Raw genomic sequence first — 25,860 nt, 5'->3', positions numbered from 1 at the left:
TGCTGTTTGTCATGGTGGCGGCTGGCAGTGTCTCTCTGACTCAGCCTTCCACTTCCCAGCTTTATTCTCCTCCTTGTCCCACCTACACTTCCTGCCTAGCCAATGGCCAATCAGTGTTTTATTTATTGATTAATTAGCAACACATTTGCCATCATCCCACAGCAGTAAACCTTGGTTTGTCATGTTTTGAAGTGGAAAAAATGTTGAAATATGAATATAATCTGGATTATATTTTAAAAGTTGACACCCTATATAACTTTGAAAATGTTAGCATTTTGAAAAACTAGATTTAAAGCCAAAGATGATAAATATTTTTGTGGCTGTTGTAGGATTTCATCATCTGCATCGAAATGTTCCTTGTGGCCATTGCCCATGTACATTGCCATGTATTCTCCTACAAACCCTACGTGCAAGAGGCAGAGGAAGGCTCTTGCTTTGGCTGTTTCCTGGCCATGTGGCATGTGTCAGATGTCAGAGATGATTATTTCTCAACAAGTAAGATGCCTGGGTAAGTAACAGCTGTTTAACTTCTGTTAGTGTGAGTGTGTATATTGGGGGAGGGGGAGCGTCTGCATGTGCAGAAAAGGTCAGAGGTGAACCTCGGGTGTGGCCCCTCAGGAGCTGTTCAGTTTGGGTTTTGGAACAGGGTCTCTCACTGTCTTGAGGCTCACAGATTGAGCTAGGATCTCTGTCCAGAGGGCCCCAGGGATCCAACTCTGTCTAGCTAGCACAGGGACTGCAAGCATGCCCAGCTTTGGACCTCTGCTGAGGACTGAACTCAGGTCCTCAATTTTGTGTGGCAAGCACTTTGCAGATTGAGGTATCACCCCAACCTAAATACATAAGATTTACTCTAGTAATTTAAGAAATAAGAACATACTTAAAGCAGTACCATGATACAGGCTCTTCAAATTTGGGGAGGACAAAGAGCAGAACTATTTTTAAATGGTAAAATTAACTTTTGGCTAATAAATTTATATTGTCTTAAAGGGAAAACAATGAGAGGGCATAGCAACAAAAAAATGAGCCCTGACCAGTGACCTTACCACCTGCAGCCTCACGACTTCTTGCACGTAGCCCTTCACCTGCACGTCCCCCTTCACCTGCGCGTATGGCACGTCATGCACCCCTTCCCTCCTTCCTGCCCCCTCTCCTGCTATATAACCCTTGCTGAGGAGAATAAAATTTGCAGCTTGATCAGAACACACTGTCTTGCTGTCGTCCTTTCGTGTCTCACCCGTCCCTCTCATTCTCTCCCGCAGGTGGGTCGCCCCCGTTGACACCCCGCTGGCCGGGGCATCAGGCCTTTGGACACTCGATTACTTTACAGAATGCAGCCGCTGCATCCAAGTCATGTGAAGACATTGTCACTGATATCCCAGAAGAACAGGAACCTCCTGATACAGGCCAACATCAAGACTTAGAAGACACAGATACTTCACAGGATGCACTTTCTGAGGCCAAGCTGTGTGAAGATGTAATGATTAATATCCCAGAAGAGCAGAAGGAGCCCCCTAATAAATTTATATATTATCTTAAAGGGAGAACAATGAAATGTTATCCAGAAAAAAAAAAAAAAAAAAAGTTTTCCTGAAGACTCGGAACATTCTGAACACACAAGTTGGCTTTCCTGATCATCACAAGATGTAGTATCTGCAGGTTCAAAGCCATCCTCACTTGCCCCAGGACTAGGATGCAGCCCATACCTGCGAGGAGCCTCAACCACAGCGCGACCCGAGGACGCAGCGCCAGCAGCTGGTCATTTTTCTCTGTAGAGAGCCAGAAGAGAAAACAATCAAAGAAGAGAAAGTGCCAAAATCTCGGTTTGGTTTGTTTTCTTGGCTTTCGTAAGCTAATTTGTTTATGAAAATGCCCAGCGTGTGTAATCTGAGCAACTGGAGGCGATGGATCCGACCCCTGGTCATACTTACTTATGTAGTAGCTTGCTGATCTTTGTTACCTTGTGTGTTTGGAAGTTTGACCAAAAAGAAAAAGGTAAGAGAGTCCAGCACCTCTACCCTTTCTTAGTCTGTTTGACAGAGTCCCTTAGCCTTTAATGCTTGGGGGTCAGAAAAACATTTCATCTCTGAACACTTTGCCGCTACAAGTGGAGGTGGGACCGGGTGGAGAAAAATAGATCTTCACACCCAAAGCTCTTTTGAGAAAGAGATTTGGGAAGGAGGAGTCCAGGAGAGTGACTGCCTCCGCCAGAGTGGAGATAACGGCCACCAACTGACCAGGCAGGACAGTTTATATAGGGTCTCTTGGGGGAGGGGGGCGTCACCCAGGGATTGGTCAGTTTTGTGGGCTAGGATCAGACATGGCCCAGATTTCAGAGCCAAACTGTGTTTCTTTCACTGGCCTTTTTTTTCAAACACTAATTCTAAGGCCAGGGCACATTTCTTTCACTGACTCTGATTCTAGGGACCAAGAGTGTTTCTTTGGTACTGGTTTCAGAGTCAGGGCATATTTCCTTGTTTCTGGGTTTGGGGATAAAGTGTTCATTTCTCTGGTTCAGTTCCCAGACCCAGGCTGTGTTTCTTTCCCTGGTTCTGAGCTCCAGGGTCAGGGTGGGTTTCTTTAGCCAGCCCCTTTTCCCTACAGGATTGCCACGAGATTCACATCCTTTTGAGAGCAGACTGTACAAGATATCAGAAAAACAAAAAACTCCTTCAGTTGAGTTAACCACACAGATTTATTTTCTACCTTGTTAAGAGTTTATTAGGAACCCTGTCTTTAACTGGTGCCACCTTTAAAATCAGCACTGAAGAGGTAGAGGGAAGCAGATCTCTGTGAGTTTGAGGCTAGCCTGGTCTACATAGAGAGACCAAGACTCAAAATAAACACACACAAAAAACAAATAAACACACACAAAAAACATTTGATGTCAAAATATGAAACATAAACTACCTGGGAAACTGCCCCCTAAAAAATCCAAAATAAATCAATTTATGAAAGAAAGCCATGTTTAAAAAAAAAAAAGAGTTTAACTTTTTACTAGCCTTTGAGCTAGAATTTATAAATTCATTATTTATGAAATTATGCTTTATTTCCTTGCTGCTTAGAAACTGGGTTAGCATACAACTTAATACTTATGGTAAAATTTACATGCGGAGTGGGGGTGTCTGGGTCTTCAGATACCTACCTGCAATTTACAGGAAAAGATGACCTTTAGTGAATAATTATCAGTCAAGTTTTCCAAAATTAGGCCTTGTTTTTTTTAACTTGATGATTATTCTCTAGCTTAATGGTTCTCAGTTTATAATTTCTTTAAGTTAAAAGGACTAATCATGGGCTGGAGAGATGGCTCAGAGGTTAAGAGCACTCACTGGCTGCTCTTCCAAAGGTTCTTAGTTCAATTCTCAGCACCCACATGGTGGCTCACAACCATCTGTAATGAGATCTGGTGCCCTCTTCTGGAATGCAGGCATATATCCAGCCAGAACACGGTATACATTTAAAAAAAAAAAAAAAAAAGGAATAATCATATCATACATATCTAGAAAAACGTTTCTCTGTTAGTGACCAAAGTCAAGTAATTTTCCATAGATTTGCTGAAGTAAACGGACTCTAACCTCCACACATGCACACCTGCACTCACACACACAGAAGCACATGTGTATACCATGAACTGAGTGCCTTCAAGAGGAATTTGTTTTGTCACAGTCTTGAAAATGATTTTGGAGTCATGGGGGCCAGAAGGTTGCTGTCTAGGGAGGGTACTCTCAGGTTGCAGATGGCCATACTCTTGCTGAATCCTCAGGTGGTTGAACGATTTCATTTTGAGATCGCCAGCCCTATGAGACTATGACCTCATTTCATCTAAGTCCCCATCAGCTTTATCTCCAAATATGGCCGTTTGCATTAGGGGTTAAGTTCCGACCTCTGAAAGGGGAACACACCTAGGTACTAATGGTCAGACTTTAGACAGTGTCTGCAGTTAAAGAATGCTTGAGATCAAGGACAGAGAGAAGGAACAGCAAAGACCTGGCACCAGCATTTCCCAGGAATTCACAAGGAACCAATGAAGTGAATGCCCAGGAGGAGGGTTTCAAGGGGACATTCTGAATACTGTCCACTCTTGCCAACCTGCCTGTCACTCTTCACAAGTAGAAAGGTCAGTGGGAGCTTAGTGATCACTGAAGCTGGAAGGACCAAACCCAGAACAGAATTGTTGAAGTACGAATGTGTGGTGGAAACTTAGAATCCGGAGAATATATGAGTTTTGAAGATTTTGACTCCGAAGGAGCCTGAGAAATGATAGCACAATAGGTGGAGGGGACTGAGAAGTTTAAAGGAAGGTTTTGTTTTTGTGTTCAAGGTTAGAGGCTTAACTGGAGCATTTCCTCAAGATAGCTCATAAACAGCAAACAAGAATCAGATTCAGAAAGCAAATAACACACTAGGAATGGGCAAAATATTATGTAAATTTTTTTTTTTTTAGGAAGAGGAGGAGGAGGGTTCTTTTGTCAGGCTGTCCTGGAGCTCACAGAGACCTTCTGCCTCCCAAGTTACTGGGACTAAAGGTGTGTGCTACCACACTCTGTAACACCCTCTTCTGACCTCAGCAGGTACCCACACTTACACATGCACATATTCACACAGACACATACATAGAATTTACTAAAAAGTAAATCTTTTTTTAATTGCTACTAATTATTTGGGAAATACAAAGCAGTATTAGTAATCTAATGAAAATTTAAGACAAAAATATTGATCTTTATAGTTTTAATGTCAGAATCTAAACCAATGTGTTCTTTTGTTTTTCAAGGTTGGAATACACACTAAAGTATGGTTTATTGCTGGTATGTTCATGCTGGTGACGGTACAAGTATCCTTCTGGGGGATTCTGCAACACTTGGTGCATTTCACACAACCTGAACTTCAAAAACCTATTATGAGGTCAAATCTTAATGTATTTGCTATTACTACTATTGACTGACTTAAATCATAAACATATTAAGTGTTTTTTATGTTTTACTTTCTGTAGGATTCTTTGGATGGTCCCAATATACAGTTTAGATAGTGTAAGTATGTTTCATTGTATTGCATTAAGAATTCTTGGGCTGGAGAGATGGCTCATTGGTAAAGAGTACTTTGCTCTTCTAGAGGACCCAGGTTCAATTCCCAGCACCCACATGGCAGCTCACAACTATAATTCCAGTCCCAGGGAACCCAATTTCTGATCTCTGTAGGCACTAGGCATGAACATAGCACATATGCATACATGTAGGCAAAACACTCATGCACATAAAATAATAAAGTAAATATTTTTAAAAAATCTTTTATGACACCTTTTTTTCTGGTTTTCTGAAACAGGGTTTTTCCATGTAGCCCTGGCTGTCCTGGAACTCATACTGTAGACCAGGCTGGCCTCATACTCAGAGACCCACGTGCCTCTGTCTCCCCAGTGAGTGCTGGGATCAAAGGCGAGCGCCACCACCACCTTGCTTCTCTTCTGACACTTAACTATGCTTACTAAAGAATGCTTAATAGCCAGGCAGCAGTGGCACATGCCTTTAATCCCAGCACTCGGGAGGCAGAGCCAGGCAGATCTCTGTGAGTTCGAGGCCAGCCTGGTCTACAGAGCAAGATCCAGAACAGGCACCAAAACTATACAGAGAAAGCCTGTCTCAAAAAACCAAAAAAAAAATGCTTAATAAAGTAATAAACACAAAATATTGACTTTTAAAAAGAGATTGATAGTGAAATTTTTCATGTTTTTTTTGTGTTTTTGTTTTTGTTTTAGTTGTTCTTTTTTTTTTTTTTTTTTTTGAGACAGGGTTTCTCTGTGTAGCCCTGGCTGTCCTGGAACTAACCCTGGAGACCAGGCTGGACTCAAACTCAGAGATCCTCCTGCCTCTGCCACCTGAGTGCTGGGATCAAAGGTATGCACCACCACAACCCAGATTTTTCTTTCTTTCTGTTTTTACTTATTATTTGTTTTTATATTTTTGAGACAGGGTCTCACTATGTAGTTCTGGCTGTCCTGGAACTCACTATGTAGAGCAGGTTGGGCCCCAAACTCACAGAGAGCCCCCTGCCTCTGTTTCCCAAGTGCTGGGATTAAAGCCATGCACCACTGCAACTGGCCAAGTTCACTTATTTTAGTGTTGGTAAGGAAGATATTATAATGAAAAATGCAGATATTTCAAAACAAATATTTTTAATATGTAACTGTTTTCCTTGCTCGCTTGCTTAAATTTAAGATTAGGCTCTTAATCTTTTAAAGAATGAAATATTGTAATTACCCTCATCCATACGTAGCCACAAGAGAATACTTTCCACCCCAGGCATCAAAATGTGCTGATGCTCAGTTCCCTTATATAAAATGGTTAGCATCAGCATAGTGTGTCCCCTGTCCTTATGGTCAGCTCTAGATGGTTGATGACACCTGATAAAATATCAGTGCCATAGGTAGGTAAGAGGACCTCCATGAGTTCGAGGCCATAGTGCAGACCTGGGGTCAGGGGCTGTTACAAATATTTCTGCTCCAGGGTTGGCTGAACCCATAGATGCAGACTCTCATAAGGATGCTGATTGTTCACTATCATGCTTTTTAGTTACTAAGTCTTTTATTTGTACCCCACTCCACTCCAAAAAAGAAAATAAAAGGAAAAAACACTTTCCACAGTAGACACAACTAAAGAAAATGGCTTTAGCCAGATGTGGTGTTGCATCCCTTTAATCCCATCACTCAGGTGGAACTCTTAAGTTGGAGGCCAGCCTGGTCTACATAGTGAGTTGCAGAACCCCCAGGTTACATAGACCCTATCAGGGGAAAAAAAAAAAAAAGAAAAGAAAAAAGAAAAAAAATGCCTTCAGTAGCATTTTCTGAATCAGTAGCATTTCTCTTTAACATCTGTGCTTTTCCATAGTGGTTGGCCTTAAAATTCCCCAAAGTTGGAATATATGCCGATACCTGTAGAGACTGCTATGAAGCTTACCATTTATAACTTTATGACCTTCCTTACCAATAATTTAACAAAATTCGGATCCCGAATATAATGTTACACCTGGAAGCAAAAGATCAGCAACAGCCTCCCATTCCACTCTGCTGGTGTCCACCATTGGCGATGGGAGAGTAAGTGTGTTTGGTTTTGATGGGCCTCTGTGTGGGTCTTAAATATCAGTCAGCTCTCTGCAAGGGGTGGGGACAGTAGGCAGAGCCCTTACACTATGTAGCACGTAATACAGTTTGAAAGATAATAAAATACATTTTTACAATGTACATGTTGAGAGGTTTTTTTTTGTTTTTTGTTTGTTTTTGTTTTTATTTTTACATTGCTTACCCCAATAGAAAAGTTCATCAATGTAATGAGGGAGAAAACCTTAGAAAATGTTTAATCAGCATCTTTTTTACAGTTGGGAATTGGAGTCTAAATGATGGTGCACGTGATCACGCAGCTAATTGTCTTGTACTTGTCTCCCTGCTGAGACAAAGTCACTGACAAAAGCAACTTAGGAACACAGTTGAGGGTGCAGTCCCTTATGGTGGGAAAGGCACGTGGCAGGTGCATGACGTCATACTGCATCTGCTGTCAGGAAGCAGAGAGGAAAGCCGGAACTCAGCTCACTGCCTCGTGTTCAGTCCAGGGCCCCAGCCTGTGGATGGCCACCCACCCTCAGGGTGGTTTGCCTTGTCCCAGGAAATCTTTCTGTGAACATATTCACCAGGAAGCTGCATCCTAAATGTCAATGCTTTATACACATGCATGTGCACAAGCTCACAGTTCATTTGTGCCTCTGTTTTTCTCCTGTGTTAGTTAGAGCCATCACTATCAATTCTATCAGCAAAGTTCCTGAGATAATCAGTTTTATTTGACTCACAGACTCAGTTCATTTGGTCCTGTTGGTTTGCAGTGTATCATGGCAAGAGTGGGAAACAGGAAAAGACCAAGGTCCCAGCACCTTCTTCTGTTCCTTCTGTTCTGGGTTACGCTATAGTGGAGCTGAAGGGAGGCTTTAGGAGATAAAGTTATTAAATATTTTCAAAATGGTCTTCAGATTTCCATGTTGCCACCACATTCTTACCCTACTATCATTTAGGAGGACGAAATTGGCAGGATTCAATATAATTAGTGTCAGCTGTCAGCGTGATTTTAATTTGGAGGCTTTGCCATGTTCTGATGCCACTGAATAGTTGAGATGTTATGTTCTCTTTCTTCTGCAGAACGCTGCTCTTTTGATGCAAACTGGGAGTCCTGCAGTACACTGTGATCAGACCAATTACCACTCTTACAGCATTGTAAGTATGGCCTTACCTTAGCTTTTTTTCTTTTATCTTCATGATACATGACTGGGAATATAGCTCAGTTGATAAGAGTGTTTGCCTTGTATGCACAAAACCCTGGGTTTAATTCTCAACAAGACAGAAAACAAGTGTAGTGATTCATGGCAAATAATCCTAGCACTTGAAGGTAGAGGCAGAAGAATTGAGAGTTTAATGCCAGACTAGGCCCTATCTTAAAAACTAATCTCTATTCTTAAATGGAAAAAACAAATAGAAAAACAATGTTGATTAATAGTGTAAATACGTATATAAAAGCTGGATTCCATTACAATGAACAATGCAAAGGATTGCCACGATTTTCACATTCTTTGAGAGCAGACTGTACAACACATCAGAAAACCAAGATTAGGCTTACTAAAGTAAACAGACTTACTGAAGTAAACAGACTTTACTAAAGTAAACAGACTCTAAATTTTAAGTGTTGCTACCACTACACCTTAAGAATGTGTTCAGGGCTGGAGAACACTCAGTGGAGCACTCAGTGTTAACAGCACTTGGTACTCTAGCAGAGGTTTAGTGAAATCTAGTTCCAGAGTATCCAGTGCCCTTTTCTGGTCACCAAGGGCATTGCATGCACATTGTGCACAGTATACATGCAGGTAAAACATTCATATGCATAAAATAAGTCTCTAAAGGGTACGTATTAAGATACGGGTTTACTTGGTCAGTCATAAAGTTGATTTTTGCCATTTTGAAGGGTATGTGAGACGGTTGGTGTCTACGATGAAGGGAAATTTGGTTTCTCCAGTGCAAGGACTTACTTGGTTATAAGAAATTATTTGTCACAACTAGTAAGTAAATCTTCATTCTTCTTAATTGTACTAAATTTGTTTCTGTTGCTAAATATTATCAGATACTATTTCTTGAGAAAAAAATTACCTTTTACTTTGTACATGGAACTTGAAACAGCTTTAATGTATACCTTTATACAATATAGAAGTACAGTAATATGTTCATGAATGATTTGGTGACTTACATGCAGAGCTGTTTGCTCTTGTGACCACACAGCCTTGTGGGGATAAGCATGGTGTGCCTTCTAAACAAACAAAACATAATGCAATCGGCCGATTCAGTGAGAGGAAAAAGTCTAATTGGCATGAGAGAATAGAGTTTAAATAAAAACACAAGAGTTCACCAGGCAGTGGTGGTGCACACCTTTAATCGCAGCACTTGGGAGGCAGAGGCAGGTAGATCTCTGAGTTTGAGGCCAGCCTGGTCTACAAAGTGAGGTCCAGGACAGCCAGGGCTATACAGAGAAACCTTGTCTCAAAACAAGAAAGAAAGAAAGAAAGAAAGAAAGAAAGAGAGAGAGAGAGAGAGAGAGAGAGAGAGAGAGAGAGCAGGGAGGGAGGGAGGAAGGAAGGGAGGAAGGAAGGGAGGAAGGAGGGAGAGACAGAGAGAGAGAGAGAGAGAGAGAGAGAGAGAGAGAGAGAGAGAGAGAGAGAGAGAGAGGAGAAAGAAAAAAGAGAAAGAGGGAAAGAGGGAAGGAAGGAAGGAAGGAAGGAAGGAAGGAAGGAAGGAAGGAAGGAAGGAAGGAAGTTTATAACGGAAATAAATGAGGTCTGTCTCCAGAGCTTTCTCTCATGTTCATCTCCATGACCAGCAGTCTTTTTTCTGGGAATGTACTCTAAAGAAATGGTAGAAGTGTTTTTGCCTTCTGGGATGTAATGCCCATTATAAGAAAGGACTGGAAACACTCTAAACCCGGTGGACATAGTTTGGTCTTCCCATTGGCATTTAGACAGATACTAAAAGTAAACCTTATGAAACATACACAAAAGTTAGCTACTTTCAGTTGAAAAAGATATTGGGGAACAAAATTTCATTTTAGTTCATGACAGATATTAGAAAATTGGGTTATGACTGTGGAATGTGCCTGGAGTGTTTGCCTATCACACAGCCCTGGGTCAGATCCCAGCATGAGGGTCACAGTTCCTATGTACAGAGAAACGGCTCAGTGCTAAGAGTCTGTTTGTTTTTAGTGGTACTAGAGCTAGAACCCAGGGCCCGGGAGTGTGTGACATGCACCCTGGGTGGTCCTGCTCCAGTGCAAGGGTCTGAACTTGGTTCTTGCTTTACTGCTCTCATATCCTGAAGTATTTTAAATGAGCATAAAGTATCTCCTGGTCTTAATGGGGAAAGTAAGCTTCCAGAAATGCTTCTTGCTGTTGAAATGCTGGTTGGTTATTATAACTGACTCTAAAGACGTGGGCACTTATTTTAAGAAGTAAGGCCAGTTGGACTTACACACTGCTCTCAAGGAAATTGGTTTGTGTGATGCAGATTTCATGATCACAGTTTTGCTGAAACTCTACTTATTTAACGTGTTGCCTTATAAACTGTGTGTGTTGTGTAAATGTTACACGAGAGACTAGCTAATAATAATAATCAAGTTTTTATAAAAGTGGTGGTAATTTGTGTTGCCTTTTTTTTTTTTGACTGAAGGAAACCTTTCATTCATATTATTTGTTTATTGCTTTGAGTTCCAGTATGTGAACACTTAGAAACATATTCAGGAAAAATGTTACATACCTCTCTTGAGAAATCTCACATATATGCATCTTCAGCAACATATTAAAAGCACTAGCCGGGCGGTGGTGGTGGTGGTGGTGGTGGTGGTGGTGGTGGTGGTGGTGGTGGTGGTGCACGCCTTTAATCCCAGCACTCAGGAGGCAGAGCCAGGCAGATCTTTGTGAGTTCGAGGCTGGCCTACCAAGTGAGTTCCAGGAAAGGCGCAAAGCTACACAGAGAAAGCCTGTCTCGAAAAACCAAAAAAAAAAAAAAAAAAGCACTAAAACGTCAGTAGACTCTGATTTCGGCCTTAAGGAAAGGTTCTGTCACTGTCTTCCTCACAACCTTCTGTAACTTCACATCCAAGTGGTTCTAATGGCCTCTTCTAGTATCTGCAGATACTGCACATGTATCATATACATACATGCAGGCAAAATGCATGTATGCAGAATGTTGAATGTTGCTTTTGTTTCTAGATTGCCATGTGCTGCCTCCTGCTGTTTTACAACATGCTGAAGGAAGAGCTCAGCCCTATAAAACCCGTTGGCAAATTTCTTTGTGTCAAACTGGTAGCCTTTGTCTTGTTTTGGTAAGTACTGCTTGCTCTTAAATATTCTCATTTTGTAAATGCCAGTAAAACTGTTGGTTAAGGGAGTTTTTTAAATAATGTGAATACAATGCCAGGCTCAGTGGTGCCTGTCTGTAATCCCAGCTCTTGGAAGACTGAGGCAGGACTACCATTCAAGGCCAACCTGAACTAGGAAGATGCCTTTGGGGCTGGAGAGAGGCTCAGCAGTTAAGAGAGTGTGCTGCATATCCAGAGGACTGCAGTTTGGTCCCCAGCACCCATGTCTGGCGGCTCACAACCTCATGTAACTCTAGCTCCAAGTGGTCTGAAGTCCTCTTCTGGCCTCTGTGAGCATATGCACATACCTGCAGTCAGACACACACAAGAACGTCTTTTTAAAAAAGCCATCCCTTCAGGTATTGTAAGATTTACAAAAACAGGGATGGTGAGATGGCTCAGCAGACAAGAGCGCTTTGCTGCTCTTGCTCAGGACCCAACACTAACAAGATTAGTGGCTCACAACCTTCTGTAACTTCAGATCCAGGTGGTTCTAATGCCCTCTTCTAGTATCTGCAGATACTGCACATGCATCATATACATACATGCAGGCAAAATGCATGCACATTAAAATAAATATTAAATAGTTTTAAAAAGATAAAAAAACAAATAATCTTAGTCATGTGTGGTGGTACATACCTGTAATCCCAGTATTCAGGGCGAGGCAAGAGAATCTCACATTTTGAGTTTGAGGACAGCCTGTTCTATAAAGCAAGTTGTAGACCAGCCTATTGTGCCACATTGTGTTATCTTGTATCTGAACAATCAAAGAAGTAGTCAGATGGCCACTGTGACATTTAAAAGATGAAGATAATTTGAGATAGCCTAAATATCTTGATGCTGGGTGTGGTGGTGTGTACCTTTAATCCCAGCACTCCCCGGGGAGGCAGAAGCAGGTGACTCTCTATGAGTTCAAGGCTAGCAGGGTCTACATAGCAAGTTTGAGGCCAGTCAGCTACATAGTGAGACCCTGTCTCAAAATGAATAAATTACCTAAAATCTGTCATAAATAAAACAATATCAATTGGGGAGAAAATATTTAATGACAGGGAATGTTTATCAGTGAGTGTCCTTTAAAACACAAGGTAGGGCTGGAGATCCATCTGTAGCTTAAGTTTTCATGCCTGGCCCACAGTCAGGACAAATCTCTCTCACCTGCCAGTCCCACAGCCTCAGACCCAACCAAGTAAACACAGAGACTTATATTGCTTTCAAACTGTATGGCCGTGGCAGGCTTCTTGCTAATTGTTCTTATAGCTTAAATTAATCCATTTCCATTCATCTATACCTTGCCACGTGGCTCGTGGCTTACCGGCATCTTCACATGCTGTTTCTCATTGTGGGGGCTGGCAGTGTCTCTCTGACTCAGCCTTCCACTTCCCAGCTTTATTCTCCTCCTTGTCCCGCCTACACTTCCTGCCTAGCCAATGGCCAATCAGTGTTTTATTTATTGACTAATTAGCAACACATTTGCCATACAGAACATCCCACAGCACTTCCCCTTTTTTTTTTTTTCAAAAAGGAAGGTTTTAACCTTAACAAAGTAAAATTACATATAATTTGGGAATTTGGGCGTAGCATCTCTTACTACTTCCTGCTGGAGGGGGGGCGCTGTATCTTATGGGGATACAAAGAAAATTTTAGAATTATGGAATAGTCCGTGAGGCTGTATCGTCTGAGCCAGATGCCTTCAAACTGTTCTGGATGTTGGATCATCTGGGCCATGGTGTCATCGGAGACCTTTCAGGGGGTCTTGGCTGGTCAAACCTGACGTATCTTAATCTGGAACAAATCCATAGCCTTTGGCTTTCTGTGGGAACAAAAGCAGAGAGAGACTCCTTTCCAAAGTAACATATCCTTTTATCCAAATTTTGAAGTCAAGGTACCTTTAAAATATACATTTTGGCATAACTCAACAGCTTTTACAATCAAATGTTTTTCTGCAGTTAAAAATCCCAAAGACAACACAATCCAGATTCTCTGTGTAATATCCATTTTTACATGGCTTATTTTTTATTCTACCTTTACTGTCTCTTTAATGACTTTATTTTTTAAAACTATGTATTTGTTTCTATAACTCTATATATCACCTTTTTTGTCTCTTTCAAGCCTACGTATCTTTTACACACATTGTAAACTATTACATCTGAATCTGTCTTATTGTGAATCTCTTGCCTTAAACTGCAGCAGCTGTGGCTGCTGGGTCCGCCCACCCCAGCTTCCCAACATGGCTACGTTTACCGCCAGCTCTGGGAGCTATCGTGGGTCTATGCTTTTATCCAAGCAGCATGTAGTCCAGAAACCTCTTTTTTTGTTTTGTACTGTCCAAGTCTAAATCCACCATGCAGCTTAATGTGCCACTTGCAGAGGCCTGATTCCCGCCATACTGCAGGTTGAGCACGCACGCCAGGAACCCACCAGTAGCTGAAACCAGCAGCTGCCGCTCATTTGAGAGAGACAATTAGGAAGCTGTTTTTAGCTCCGTTTTAGAATCTTTTTTCTCAGTTTTTAGGTGGAAACTCTTGCCACCACGTTGGACGCCATTTGTAGCTTAAGTTTTCATGCCTGGCCCACAGTCAGGACAAATCTCTCTCACCTGCCAGTCCCACAGCCGTTCAGACCCAACCAAGTAAACACAGAGACTTATATTGCTTTCAAACTGTATGGCCGTGGCAGGCTTCTTGCTAACTGTTCTTACAGCTTAAATTAATCCATTTTTATAAATCTATACCTTGCCATGTGGCTTGTGGCTTACTAGCATCTTCACATGCTGTTTGTCATGGTGGCGGCTGGCAGTGTCTCTCTGACTCAGCCTTCCACTTCCCAGCTTTATTCTCCTCCTTGTCCCACCTACACTTCCTGCCTAGCCAATGGCCAATCAGTGTTTTATTTATTGATTAATTAGCAACACATTTGCCATACAGAACATCCCACAGCAGTAAACCTTGGTTTGTCATGTTTTGAAGTGGAAAAAATGTTGAAATATGAATATAATCTGGATTATATTTTAAAAGTTGACACCCTATATAACTTTGAAAATGTTAGCATTTTGAAAAACTAGATTTAAAGCCAAAGATGATAAATATTTTTGTGGCTGTTGTAGGATTTCATCATCTGCATCGAAATGTTCCTTGTGGCCATTGCCCATGTACATTGCCATGTATTCTCCTACAAACCCTACGTGCAAGAGGCAGAGGAAGGCTCTTGCTTTGGCTGTTTCCTGGCCATGTGGCATGTGTCAGATGTCAGAGATGATTATTTCTCAACAAGTAAGATGCCTGGGTAAGTAACAGCTGTTTAACTTCTGTTAGTGTGAGTGTGTATATTGGGGGAGGGGGAGCGTCTGCATGTGCAGAAAAGGTCAGAGGTGAACCTCGGGTGTGGCCCCTCAGGAGCTGTTCAGTTTGGGTTTTGGAACAGGGTCTCTCACTGTCTTGAGGCTCACAGATTGAGCTAGGATCTCTGTCCAGAGGGCCCCAGGGATCCAACTCTGTCTAGCTAGCACAGGGACTGCAAGCATGCCCAGCTTTGGACCTCTGCTGAGGACTGAACTCAGGTCCTCAATTTTGTGTGGCAAGCACTTTGCAGATTGAGGTATCACCCCAACCTAAATACATAAGATTTACTCTAGTAATTTAAGAAATAAGAACATACTTAAAGCAGTACCATGATACAGGCTCTTCAAATTTGGGGAGGACAAAGAGCAGAACTATTTTTAAATGGTAAAATTAACTTTTGGCTAATAAATTTATATTGTCTTAAAGGGAAAACAATGAGAGGGCATAGCAACAAAAAAATGAGCCCTGACCAGTGACCTTACCACCTGCAGCCTCACGACTTCTTGCACGTAGCCCTTCACCTGCACGTCCCCCTTCACCTGCGCGTATGGCACGTCATGCACCCCTTCCCTCCTTCCTGCCCCCTCTCCTGCTATATAACCCTTGCTGAGGAGAATAAAATTTGCAGCTTGATCAGAACACACTGTCTTGCTGTCGTCCTTTCGTGTCTCACCCGTCCCTCTCATTCTCTCCCGCAGGTGGGTCGCCCCCGTTGACACCCCGCTGGCCGGGGCATCAGGCCTTTGGACACTCGATTACTTTACAGAATGCAGCCGCTGCATCCAAGTCATGTGAAGACATTGTCACTGATATCCCAGAAGAACAGGAACCTCCTGATACAGGCCAACATCAAGACTTAGAAGACACAGATACTTCACAGGATGCACTTTCTGAGGCCAAGCTGTGTGAAGATGTAATGATTAATATCCCAGAAGAGCAGAAGGAGCCCCCTAATAAATTTATATATTATCTTAAAGGGAGAACAATGAAATGTTATCCAGAAAAAAAAAAAAAAAAAAGTTTTCCTGAAGACTCGGAACATTCTGAACACACAAGTTGGCTTTCCTGATCATCACAAGATGTAGTATCTGCAGGTTCAAAGCCATCCTCACTTGCCCCAGGACTAGGATGCAGCCCATACCTGCGAGGAGCCTCAACCACAGCGCGACCCGAGGACGCAGCGCCAGCAGCTGGTCATTTTTCTCTGTAGAGAGCCAGAAGAGAAAACAATCAAAGAAGAGAAAGTGCCAAAATCTCGGTTTGGTTTGTTTTCTTGGCTTTCGTAAGCTAATTTGTTTATGAAAATGCCCAGCGTGTGTAATCTGAGCAACTGGAGGCGATGGATCCGACCCCTGGTCATACTTACTTATGTAGTAGCTTGCTGATCTTTGTTACCTTGTGTGTTTGGAAGTTTGACCAAAAGAAAAAGGTAAGAGAGTCCAGCACCTCTACCCTTTCTTAGTCTGTTTGACAGAGTCCCTTAGCCTTTAATGCTTGGGGGTCAGAAAAACATTTCATCTCTGAACACTTTGCCGCTACAAGTGGAGGTGGGACCGGGTGGAGAAAAATAGATCTTCACACCCAAAGCTCTTTTGAGAAAGAGATTTGGGAAGGAGGAGTCCAGGAGAGTGACTGCCTCCGCCAGAGTGGAGATAACGGCCACCAACTGACCAGGCAGGACAGTTTATATAGGGTCTCTTGGGGGAGGGGGGCGTCACCCAGGGATTGGTCAGTTTTGTGGGCTAGGATCAGACATGGCCCAGATTTCAGAGCCAAACTGTGTTTCTTTCACTGGCCTTTTTTTTCAAACACTAATTCTAAGGCCAGGGCACATTTCTTTCACTGACTCTGATTCTAGGGACCAAGAGTGTTTCTTTGGTACTGGTTTCAGAGTCAGGGCATATTTCCTTGTTTCTGGGTTTGGGGATAAAGTGTTCATTTCTCTGGTTCAGTTCCCAGACCCAGGCTGTGTTTCTTTCCCTGGTTCTGAGCTCCAGGGTCAGGGTGGGTTTCTTTAGCCAGCCCCTTTTCCCTACAGGATTGCCACGAGATTCACATCCTTTTGAGAGCAGACTGTACAAGATATCAGAAAAACAAAAAACTCCTTCAGTTGAGTTAACCACACAGATTTATTTTCTACCTTGTTAAGAGTTTATTAGGAACCCTGTCTTTAACTGGTGCCACCTTTAAAATCAGCACTGAAGAGGTAGAGGGAAGCAGATATCTGTGAGTTTGAGGCTAGCCTGGTCTACATAGAGAGACCAAGACTCAAAATAAACACACACAAAAAACAAATAAACACACACAAAAAACATTTGATGTCAAAATATGAAACATAAACTACCTGGGAAACTGCCCCCTAAAAAATCCAAAATAAATCAATTTATGAAAGAAAGCCATGTTTAAAAAAAAAAAAGAGTTTAACTTTTTACTAGCCTTTGAGCTAGAATTTATAAATTCATTATTTATGAAATTATGCTTTATTTCCTTGCTGCTTAGAAACTGGGTTAGCATACAACTTAATACTTATGGTAAAATTTACATGCGGAGTGGGGGTGTCTGGGTCTTCAGATACCTACCTGCAATTTACAGGAAAAGATGACCTTTAGTGAATAATTATCAGTCAAGTTTTCCAAAATTAGGCCTTGTTTTTTTTAACTTGATGATTATTCTCTAGCTTAATGGTTCTCAGTTTATAATTTCTTTAAGTTAAAAGGACTAATCATGGGCTGGAGAGATGGCTCAGAGGTTAAGAGCACTCACTGGCTGCTCTTCCAAAGGTTCTTAGTTCAATTCTCAGCACCCACATGGTGGCTCACAACCATCTGTAATGAGATCTGGTGCCCTCTTCTGGAATGCAGGCATATATCCAGCCAGAACACGGTATACATTTAAAAAAAAAAAAAAAAAGGAATAATCATATCATACATATCTAGAAAAACGTTTCTCTGTTAGTGACCAAAGTCAAGTAATTTTCCATAGATTTGCTGAAGTAAACGGACTCTAACCTCCACACATGCACACCTGCACTCACACACACAGAAGCACATGTGTATACCATGAACTGAGTGCCTTCAAGAGGAATTTGTTTTGTCACAGTCTTGAAAATGATTTTGGAGTCATGGGGGCCAGAAGGTTGCTGTCTAGGGAGGGTACTCTCAGGTTGCAGATGGCCATACTCTTGCTGAATCCTCAGGTGGTTGAACGATTTCATTTTGAGATCGCCAGCCCTATGAGACTATGACCTCATTTCATCTAAGTCCCCATCAGCTTTATCTCCAAATATGGCTGTTTGCATTAGGGGTTAAGTTCCGACCTCTGAAAGGGGAACACACCTAGGTACTAATGGTCAGACTTTAGACAGTGTCTGCAGTTAAAGAATGCTTGAGATCAAGGACAGAGAGAAGGAACAGCAAAGACCTGGCACCAGCATTTCCCAGGAATTCACAAGGAACCAATGAAGTGAATGCCCAGGAGGAGGGTTTCAAGGGGACATTCTGAATACTGTCCACTCTTGCCAACCTGCCTGTCACTCTTCACAAGTAGAAAGGTCAGTGGGAGCTTAGTGATCACTGAAGCTGGAAGGACCAAACCCAGAACAGAATTGTTGAAGTACGAATGTGTGGTGGAAACTTAGAATCCGGAGAATATATGAGTTTTGAAGATTTTGACTCCGAAGGAGCCTGAGAAATGATAGCACAATAGGTGGAGGGGACTGAGAAGTTTAAAGGAAGGTTTTGTTTTTGTGTTCAAGGTTAGAGGCTTAACTGGAGCATTTCCTCAAGATAGCTCATAAACAGCAAACAAGAATCAGATTCAGAAAGCAAATAACACACTAGGAATGGGCAAAATATTATGTAAAATTTTTTTTTTTTAGGAAGAGGAGGAGGAGGGTTCTTTTGTCAGGCTGTCCTGGAGCTCACAGAGACCTTCTGCCTCCCAAGTTACTGGGACTAAAGGTGTGTGCTACCACACTCTGTAACACCCTCTTCTGACCTCAGCAGGTACCCACACTTACACATGCACATATTCACACAGACACATACATAGAATTTACTAAAAAGTAAATCTTTTTTTAATTGCTACTAATTATTTGGGAAATACAAAGCAGTATTAGTAATCTAATGAAAATTTAAGACAAAAATATTGATCTTTATAGTTTTAATGTCAGAATCTAAACCAATGTGTTCTTTTGTTTTTCAAGGTTGGAATACACACTAAAGTATGGTTTATTGCTGGTATGTTCATGCTGGTGACGGTACAAGTATCCTTCTGGGGGATTCTGCAACACTTGGTGCATTTCACACAACCTGAACTTCAAAAACCTATTATGAGGTCAAATCTTAATGTATTTGCTATTACTACTATTGACTGACTTAAATCATAAACATATTAAGTGTTTTTTATGTTTTACTTTCTGTAGGATTCTTTGGATGGTCCCAATATACAGTTTAGATAGTGTAAGTATGTTTCATTGTATTGCATTAAGAATTCTTGGGCTGGAGAGATGGCTCATTGGTAAAGAGTACTTTGCTCTTCTAGAGGACCCAGGTTCAATTCCCAGCACCCACATGGCAGCTCACAACTATAATTCCAGTCCCAGGGAACCCAATTTCTGATCTCTGTAGGCACTAGGCATGAACATAGCACATATGCATACATGTAGGCAAAACACTCATGCACATAAAATAATAAAGTAAATATTTTTTAAAAATCTTTTATGACACCTTTTTTTCTGGTTTTCTGAAACAGGGTTTTTCCATGTAGCCCTGGCTGTCCTGGAACTCATACTGTAGACCAGGCTGGCCTCATACTCAGAGACCCACGTGCCTCTGTCTCCCCAGTGAGTGCTGGGATCAAAGGCGAGCGCCACCACCACCTTGCTTCTCTTCTGACACTTAACTATGCTTACTAAAGAATGCTTAATAGCCAGGCAGCAGTGGCACATGCCTTTAATCCCAGCACTCGGGAGGCAGAGCCAGGCAGATCTCTGTGAGTTCGAGGCCAGCCTGGTCTACAGAGCAAGATCCAGAACAGGCACCAAAACTATACAGAGAAAGCCTGTCTCAAAAAACCAAAAAAAAAAATGCTTAATAAAGTAATAAACACAAAATATTGACTTTTAAAAAGAGATTGATAGTGAAATTTTTCATGTTTTTTTTGTGTTTTTGTTTTTGTTTTAGTTGTTTTTTTTTTTTTTTTGAGACAGGGTTTCTCTGTGTAGCCCTGGCTGTCCTGGAACTAACCCTGGAGACCAGGCTGGACTCAAACTCAGAGATCCTCCTGCCTCTGCCACCTGAGTGCTGGGATCAAAGGTATGCACCACCACAACCCAGATTTTTCTTTCTTTCTGTTTTTACTTATTATTTGTTTTTATATTTTTGAGACAGGGTCTCACTATGTAGTTCTGGCTGTCCTGGAACTCACTATGTAGAGCAGGTTGGGCCCCAAACTCACAGAGAGCCCCCTGCCTCTGTTTCCCAAGTGCTGGGATTAAAGCCATGCACCACTGCAACTGGCCAAGTTCACTTATTTTAGTGTTGGTAAGGAAGATATTATAATGAAAAATGCAGATATTTCAAAACAAATATTTTTAATATGTAACTGTTTTCCTTGCTCGCTTGCTTAAATTTAAGATTAGGCTCTTAATCTTTTAAAGAATGAAATATTGTAATTACCCTCATCCATACGTAGCCACAAGAGAATACTTTCCACCCCAGGCATCAAAATGTGCTGATGCTCAGTTCCCTTATATAAAATGGTTAGCATCAGCATAGTGTGTCCCCTGTCCTTATGGTCAGCTCTAGATGGTTGATGACACCTGATAAAATATCAGTGCCATAGGTAGGTAAGAGGACCTCCATGAGTTCGAGGCCATAGTGCAGACCTGGGGTCAGGGGCTGTTACAAATATTTCTGCTCCAGGGTTGGCTGAACCCATAGATGCAGACTCTCATAAGGATGCTGATTGTTCACTATCATGCTTTTTAGTTACTAAGTCTTTTATTTGTACCCCACTCCACTCCAAAAAAGAAAATAAAAGGAAAAAACACTTTCCACAGTAGACACAACTAAAGAAAATGGCTTTAGCCAGATGTGGTGTTGCATCCCTTTAATCCCATCACTCAGGTGGAACTCTTAAGTTGGAGGCCAGCCTGGTCTACATAGTGAGTTGCAGAACCCCCAGGTTACATAGACCCTATCAGGGGAAAAAAAAAAAAAAGAAAAGAAAAAAGAAAAAAAATGCCTTCAGTAGCATTTTCTGAATCAGTAGCATTTCTCTTTAACATCTGTGCTTTTCCATAGTGGTTGGCCTTAAAATTCCCCAAAGTTGGAATATATGCCGATACCTGTAGAGACTGCTATGAAGCTTACCATTTATAACTTTATGACCTTCCTTACCAATAATTTAACAAAATTCGGATCCCGAATATAATGTTACACCTGGAAGCAAAAGATCAGCAACAGCCTCCCATTCCACTCTGCTGGTGTCCACCATTGGCGATGGGAGAGTAAGTGTGTTTGGTTTTGATGGGCCTCTGTGTGGGTCTTAAATATCAGTCAGCTCTCTGCAAGGGGTGGGGACAGTAGGCAGAGCCCTTACACTATGTAGCACGTAATACAGTTTGAAAGATAATAAAATACATTTTTACAATGTACATGTTGAGAGGTTTTTTTTTGTTTTTTGTTTGTTTTTGTTTTTATTTTTACATTGCTTACCCCAATAGAAAAGTTCATCAATGTAATGAGGGAGAAAACCTTAGAAAATGTTTAATCAGCATCTTTTTTACAGTTGGGAATTGGAGTCTAAATGATGGTGCACGTGATCACGCAGCTAATTGTCTTGTACTTGTCTCCCTGCTGAGACAAAGTCACTGACAAAAGCAACTTAGGAACACAGTTGAGGGTGCAGTCCCTTATGGTGGGAAAGGCACGTGGCAGGTGCATGACGTCATACTGCATCTGCTGTCAGGAAGCAGAGAGGAAAGCCGGAACTCAGCTCACTGCCTCGTGTTCAGTCCAGGGCCCCAGCCTGTGGATGGCCACCCACCCTCAGGGTGGTTTGCCTTGTCCCAGGAAATCTTTCTGTGAACATATTCACCAGGAAGCTGCATCCTAAATGTCAATGCTTTATACACATGCATGTGCACAAGCTCACAGTTCATTTGTGCCTCTGTTTTTCTCCTGTGTTAGTTAGAGCCATCACTATCAATTCTATCAGCAAAGTTCCTGAGATAATCAGTTTTATTTGACTCACAGACTCAGTTCATTTGGTCCTGTTGGTTTGCAGTGTATCATGGCAAGAGTGGGAAACAGGAAAAGACCAAGGTCCCAGCACCTTCTTCTGTTCCTTCTGTTCTGGGTTACGCTATAGTGGAGCTGAAGGGAGGCTTTAGGAGATAAAGTTATTAAATATTTTCAAAATGGTCTTCAGATTTCCATGTTGCCACCACATTCTTACCCTACTATCATTTAGGAGGACGAAATTGGCAGGATTCAATATAATTAGTGTCAGCTGTCAGCGTGATTTTAATTTGGAGGCTTTGCCATGTTCTGATGCCACTGAATAGTTGAGATGTTACGTTCTCTTTCTTCTGCAGAACGCTGCTCTTTTGATGCAAACTGGGAGTCCTGCAGTACACTGTGATCAGACCAATTACCACTCTTACAGCATTGTAAGTATGGCCTTACCTTAGCTTTTTTTCTTTTATCTTCATGATACATGACTGGGAATATAGCTCAGTTGATAAGAGTGTTTGCCTTGTATGCACAAAACCCTGGGTTTAATTCTCAACAAGACAGAAAACAAGTGTAGTGATTCATGGCAAATAATCCTAGCACTTGAAGGTAGAGGCAGAAGAATTGAGAGTTTAATGCCAGACTAGGCCCTATCTTAAAAACTAATCTCTATTCTTAAATGGAAAAAACAAATAGAAAAACAATGTTGATTAATAGTGTAAATACGTATATAAAAGCTGGATTCCATTACAATGAACAATGCAAAGGATTGCCACGATTTTCACATTCTTTGAGAGCAGACTGTACAACACATCAGAAAACCAAGATTAGGCTTACTAAAGTAAACAGACTTACTGAAGTAAACAGACTTTACTAAAGTAAGCAGACTCTAAATTTTAAGTGTTGCTACCACTACACCTTAAGAATGTGTTCAGGGCTGGAGAACACTCAGTGGAGCACTCAGTGTTAACAGCACTTGGTACTCTAGCAGAGGTTTAGTGAAATCTAGTTCCAGAGTATCCAGTGCCCTTTTCTGGTCACCAAGGGCATTGCATGCACATTGTGCACAGTATACATGCAGGTAAAACATTCATATGCATAAAATAAGTCTCTAAAGGGTACGTATTAAGATACGGGTTTACTTGGTCAGTCATAAAGTTGATTTTTGCCATTTTGAAGGGTATGTGAGACGGTTGGTGTCTACGATGAAGGGAAATTTGGTTTCTCCAGTGCAAGGACTTACTTGGTTATAAGAAATTATTTGTCACAACTAGTAAGTAAATCTTCATTCTTCTTAATTGTACTAAATTTGTTTCTGTTGCTAAATATTATCAGATACTATTTCTTGAGAAAAAAATTACCTTTTACTTTGTACATGGAACTTGAAACAGCTTTAATGTATACCTTTATACAATATAGAAGTACAGTAATATGTTCATGAATGATTTGGTGACTTACATGCAGAGCTGTTTGCTCTTGTGACCACACAGCCTTGTGGGGATAAGCATGGTGTGCCTTCTAAACAAACAAAACATAATGCAATCGGCCGATTCAGTGAGAGGAAAAAGTCTAATTGGCATGAGAGAATAGAGTTTAAATAAAAACACAAGAGTTCACCAGGCAGTGGTGGTGCACACCTTTAATCGCAGCACTTGGGAGGCAGAGGCAGGTAGATCTCTGAGTTTGAGGCCAGCCTGGTCTACAAAGTGAGGTCCAGGACAGCCAGGGCTATACAGAGAAACCTTGTCTCAAAACAAGAAAGAAAGAAAGAAAGAAAGAAAGAAAGAAGAGAGAGAGAGAGAGAGAGAGAGAGAGAGAGAGAGAGAGAGAGAGAGAGAGGCAGGGAGGGAGGGAGGAAGGAAGGGAGGAAGGAAGGGAGGAAGGAGGGAGAGACAGAGAGAGAGAGAGAGAGAGAGAGAGGAGAAAGAAAAAAGAGAAAGAGGGAAAGAGGGAAGGAAGGAAGGAAGGAAGGAAGGAAGGAAGGAAGGAAGGAAGGAAGGAAGGAAGTTTATAACGGAAATAAATGAGGTCTGTCTCCAGAGCTTTCTCTCATGTTCATCTCCATGACCAGCAGTCTTTTTTCTGGGAATGTACTCTAAAGAAATGGTAGAAGTGTTTTTGCCTTCTGGGATGTAATGCCCATTATAAGAAAGGACTGGAAACACTCTAAACCCGGTGGACATAGTTTGGTCTTCCCATTGGCATTTAGACAGATACTAAAAGTAAACCTTATGAAACATACACAAAAGTTAGCTACTTTCAGTTGAAAAAGATATTGGGGAACAAAATTTCATTTTAGTTCATGACAGATATTAGAAAATTGGGTTATGACTGTGGAATGTGCCTGGAGTGTTTGCCTATCACACAGCCCTGGGTCAGATCCCAGCATGAGGGTCACAGTTCCTATGTACAGAGAAACGGCTCAGTGCTAAGAGTCTGTTTGTTTTTAGTGGTACTAGAGCTAGAACCCAGGGCCCGGGAGTGTGTGACATGCACCCTGGGTGGTCCTGCTCCAGTGCAAGGGTCTGAACTTGGTTCTTGCTTTACTGCTCTCATATCCTGAAGTATTTTAAATGAGCATAAAGTATCTCCTGGTCTTAATGGGGAAAGTAAGCTTCCAGAAATGCTTCTTGCTGTTGAAATGCTGGTTGGTTATTATAACTGACTCTAAAGACGTGGGCACTTATTTTAAGAAGTAAGGCCAGTTGGACTTACACACTGCTCTCAAGGAAATTGGTTTGTGTGATGCAGATTTCATGATCACAGTTTTGCTGAAACTCTACTTATTTAACGTGTTGCCTTATAAACTGTGTGTGTTGTGTAAATGTTACACGAGAGACTAGCTAATAATAATAATCAAGTTTTTATAAAAGTGGTGGTAATTTGTGTTGCCTTTTTTTTTTTTGACTGAAGGAAACCTTTCATTCATATTATTTGTTTATTGCTTTGAGTTCCAGTATGTGAACACTTAGAAACATATTCAGGAAAAATGTTACATACCTCTCTTGAGAAATCTCACATATATGCATCTTCAGCAACATATTAAAAGCACTAGCCGGGCGGTGGTGGTGGTGGTGGTGGTGGTGGTGGTGGTGGTGGTGGTGGTGGTGGTGCACGCCTTTAATCCCAGCACTCAGGAGGCAGAGCCAGGCAGATCTTTGTGAGTTCGAGGCTGGCCTACCAAGTGAGTTCCAGGAAAGGCGCAAAGCTACACAGAGAAAGCCTGTCTCGAAAAACCAAAAAAAAAAAAAAAAAAGCACTAAAACGTCAGTAGACTCTGATTTCGGCCTTAAGGAAAGGTTCTGTCACTGTCTTCCTCACAACCTTCTGTAACTTCACATCCAAGTGGTTCTAATGGCCTCTTCTAGTATCTGCAGATACTGCACATGTATCATATACATACATGCAGGCAAAATGCATGTATGCAGAATGTTGAATGTTGCTTTTGTTTCTAGATTGCCATGTGCTGCCTCCTGCTGTTTTACAACATGCTGAAGGAAGAGCTCAGCCCTATAAAACCCGTTGGCAAATTTCTTTGTGTCAAACTGGTAGCCTTTGTCTTGTTTTGGTAAGTACTGCTTGCTCTTAAATATTCTCATTTTATAAATGCCAGTAAAACTGTTGGTTAAGGGAGTTTTTTAAATAATGTGAATACAATGCCAGGCTCAGTGGTGCCTGTCTGTAATCCCAGCTCTTGGAAGACTGAGGCAGGACTACCATTCAAGGCCAACCTGAACTAGGAAGATGCCTTTGGGGCTGGAGAGAGGCTCAGCAGTTAAGAGAGTGTGCTGCATATCCAGAGGACTGCAGTTTGGTCCCCAGCACCCATGTCTGGCGGCTCACAACCTCATGTAA

The 25,860-nt window shown here is 41.7% G+C and overlaps 1 protein-coding gene and 5 long non-coding RNA genes across 9 annotated transcripts; 4 read left to right on the top strand and 2 right to left on the bottom strand.

Moving 5' to 3' along the window:
- Positions 1 to 303: 303 nt before the first annotated feature.
- On the top strand, positions 304 to 9,361 carry LOC131911918 (uncharacterized). 2 transcript variants are annotated; one of them, XR_009379469.1, is made up of 3 exons: positions 304 to 495; positions 1,263 to 1,995; positions 8,991 to 9,361. It is a non-coding gene; the product is annotated as an uncharacterized LOC131911918 (long non-coding RNA). The 2 variants fall into 2 exon arrangements; XR_009379468.1 differs by having other exon boundaries at positions 304 to 508.
- On the bottom strand, positions 955 to 2,248 carry LOC131911917 (uncharacterized). The gene is made up of 2 exons (XR_009379466.1): positions 1,707 to 2,248; positions 955 to 1,465 (listed from the first exon to the last, which is right to left on the bottom strand). It is a non-coding gene; the product is annotated as an uncharacterized LOC131911917 (long non-coding RNA).
- On the top strand, positions 3,575 to 6,994 carry LOC131911922 (uncharacterized). Its single transcript, XR_009379475.1, has 3 exons — positions 3,575 to 4,902; positions 4,991 to 5,027; positions 6,879 to 6,994. It is a non-coding gene; the product is annotated as an uncharacterized LOC131911922 (long non-coding RNA).
- Positions 9,362 to 14,385: 5,024 nt separating the features above from the next.
- On the top strand, positions 14,386 to 16,179 carry LOC131911914 (transmembrane protein 184C-like). 2 transcript variants are annotated; one of them, XR_009379463.1, is made up of 2 exons: positions 14,386 to 14,711; positions 15,466 to 16,179. XR_009379463.1 is itself a non-coding variant. In XM_059264340.1 (2 exons), the coding sequence occupies exons 1-2, from the start codon at positions 14,554 to 14,556 to the stop codon at positions 15,834 to 15,836; spliced, it is 516 nt and encodes a 171-aa protein (XP_059120323.1). In that variant the 5' UTR covers positions 14,507 to 14,553; the 3' UTR covers positions 15,837 to 16,179. The 2 variants fall into 2 exon arrangements, 1 of the variants encoding a protein (XP_059120323.1); XM_059264340.1 differs by having other exon boundaries at positions 14,507 to 14,698.
- Positions 15,158 to 16,449, bottom strand: LOC131911920 (uncharacterized). 2 transcript variants are annotated; one of them, XR_009379473.1, is made up of 3 exons: positions 16,134 to 16,449; positions 15,909 to 15,971; positions 15,158 to 15,668 (listed from the first exon to the last, which is right to left on the bottom strand). It is a non-coding gene; the product is annotated as an uncharacterized LOC131911920 (long non-coding RNA). The 2 variants fall into 2 exon arrangements; XR_009379472.1 differs by having other exon boundaries at positions 15,909 to 16,449.
- A 2,188-nt stretch (positions 16,450 to 18,637) lies between these two features.
- Positions 18,638 to 21,188, top strand: LOC131911911 (uncharacterized). Its single transcript, XR_009379461.1, has 3 exons — positions 18,638 to 19,102; positions 19,191 to 19,227; positions 21,073 to 21,188. It is a non-coding gene; the product is annotated as an uncharacterized LOC131911911 (long non-coding RNA).
- The last annotated feature ends 4,672 nt before the right edge of the window (positions 21,189 to 25,860 follow it).

The sequence above is a fragment of the Peromyscus eremicus genome, chromosome 5, assembly GCF_949786415.1.
Source record: "Peromyscus eremicus chromosome 5, PerEre_H2_v1, whole genome shotgun sequence".
Taxonomy (NCBI): Eukaryota; Metazoa; Chordata; class Mammalia; order Rodentia; family Cricetidae; genus Peromyscus; species Peromyscus eremicus.
The sequence above is the reverse complement of the archived record's forward strand: the minus strand, read 5'-3'. Positions and strand labels throughout refer to the sequence as shown.

Coding starts and splice junctions, on each gene's coding strand:
- LOC131911914 (XM_059264340.1), top strand. CDS start 14,554: ATGTTCCTTGTGGCCATTGCCCATGTACATTGCCATGTATTCTCCTAC. Junction 14,699..15,465: donor AGATGATTATTTCTCAACAA/GTAAGATGCCTG, acceptor TCTCTCCCGCAG/GTGGGTCGCCCCCGTTGACA.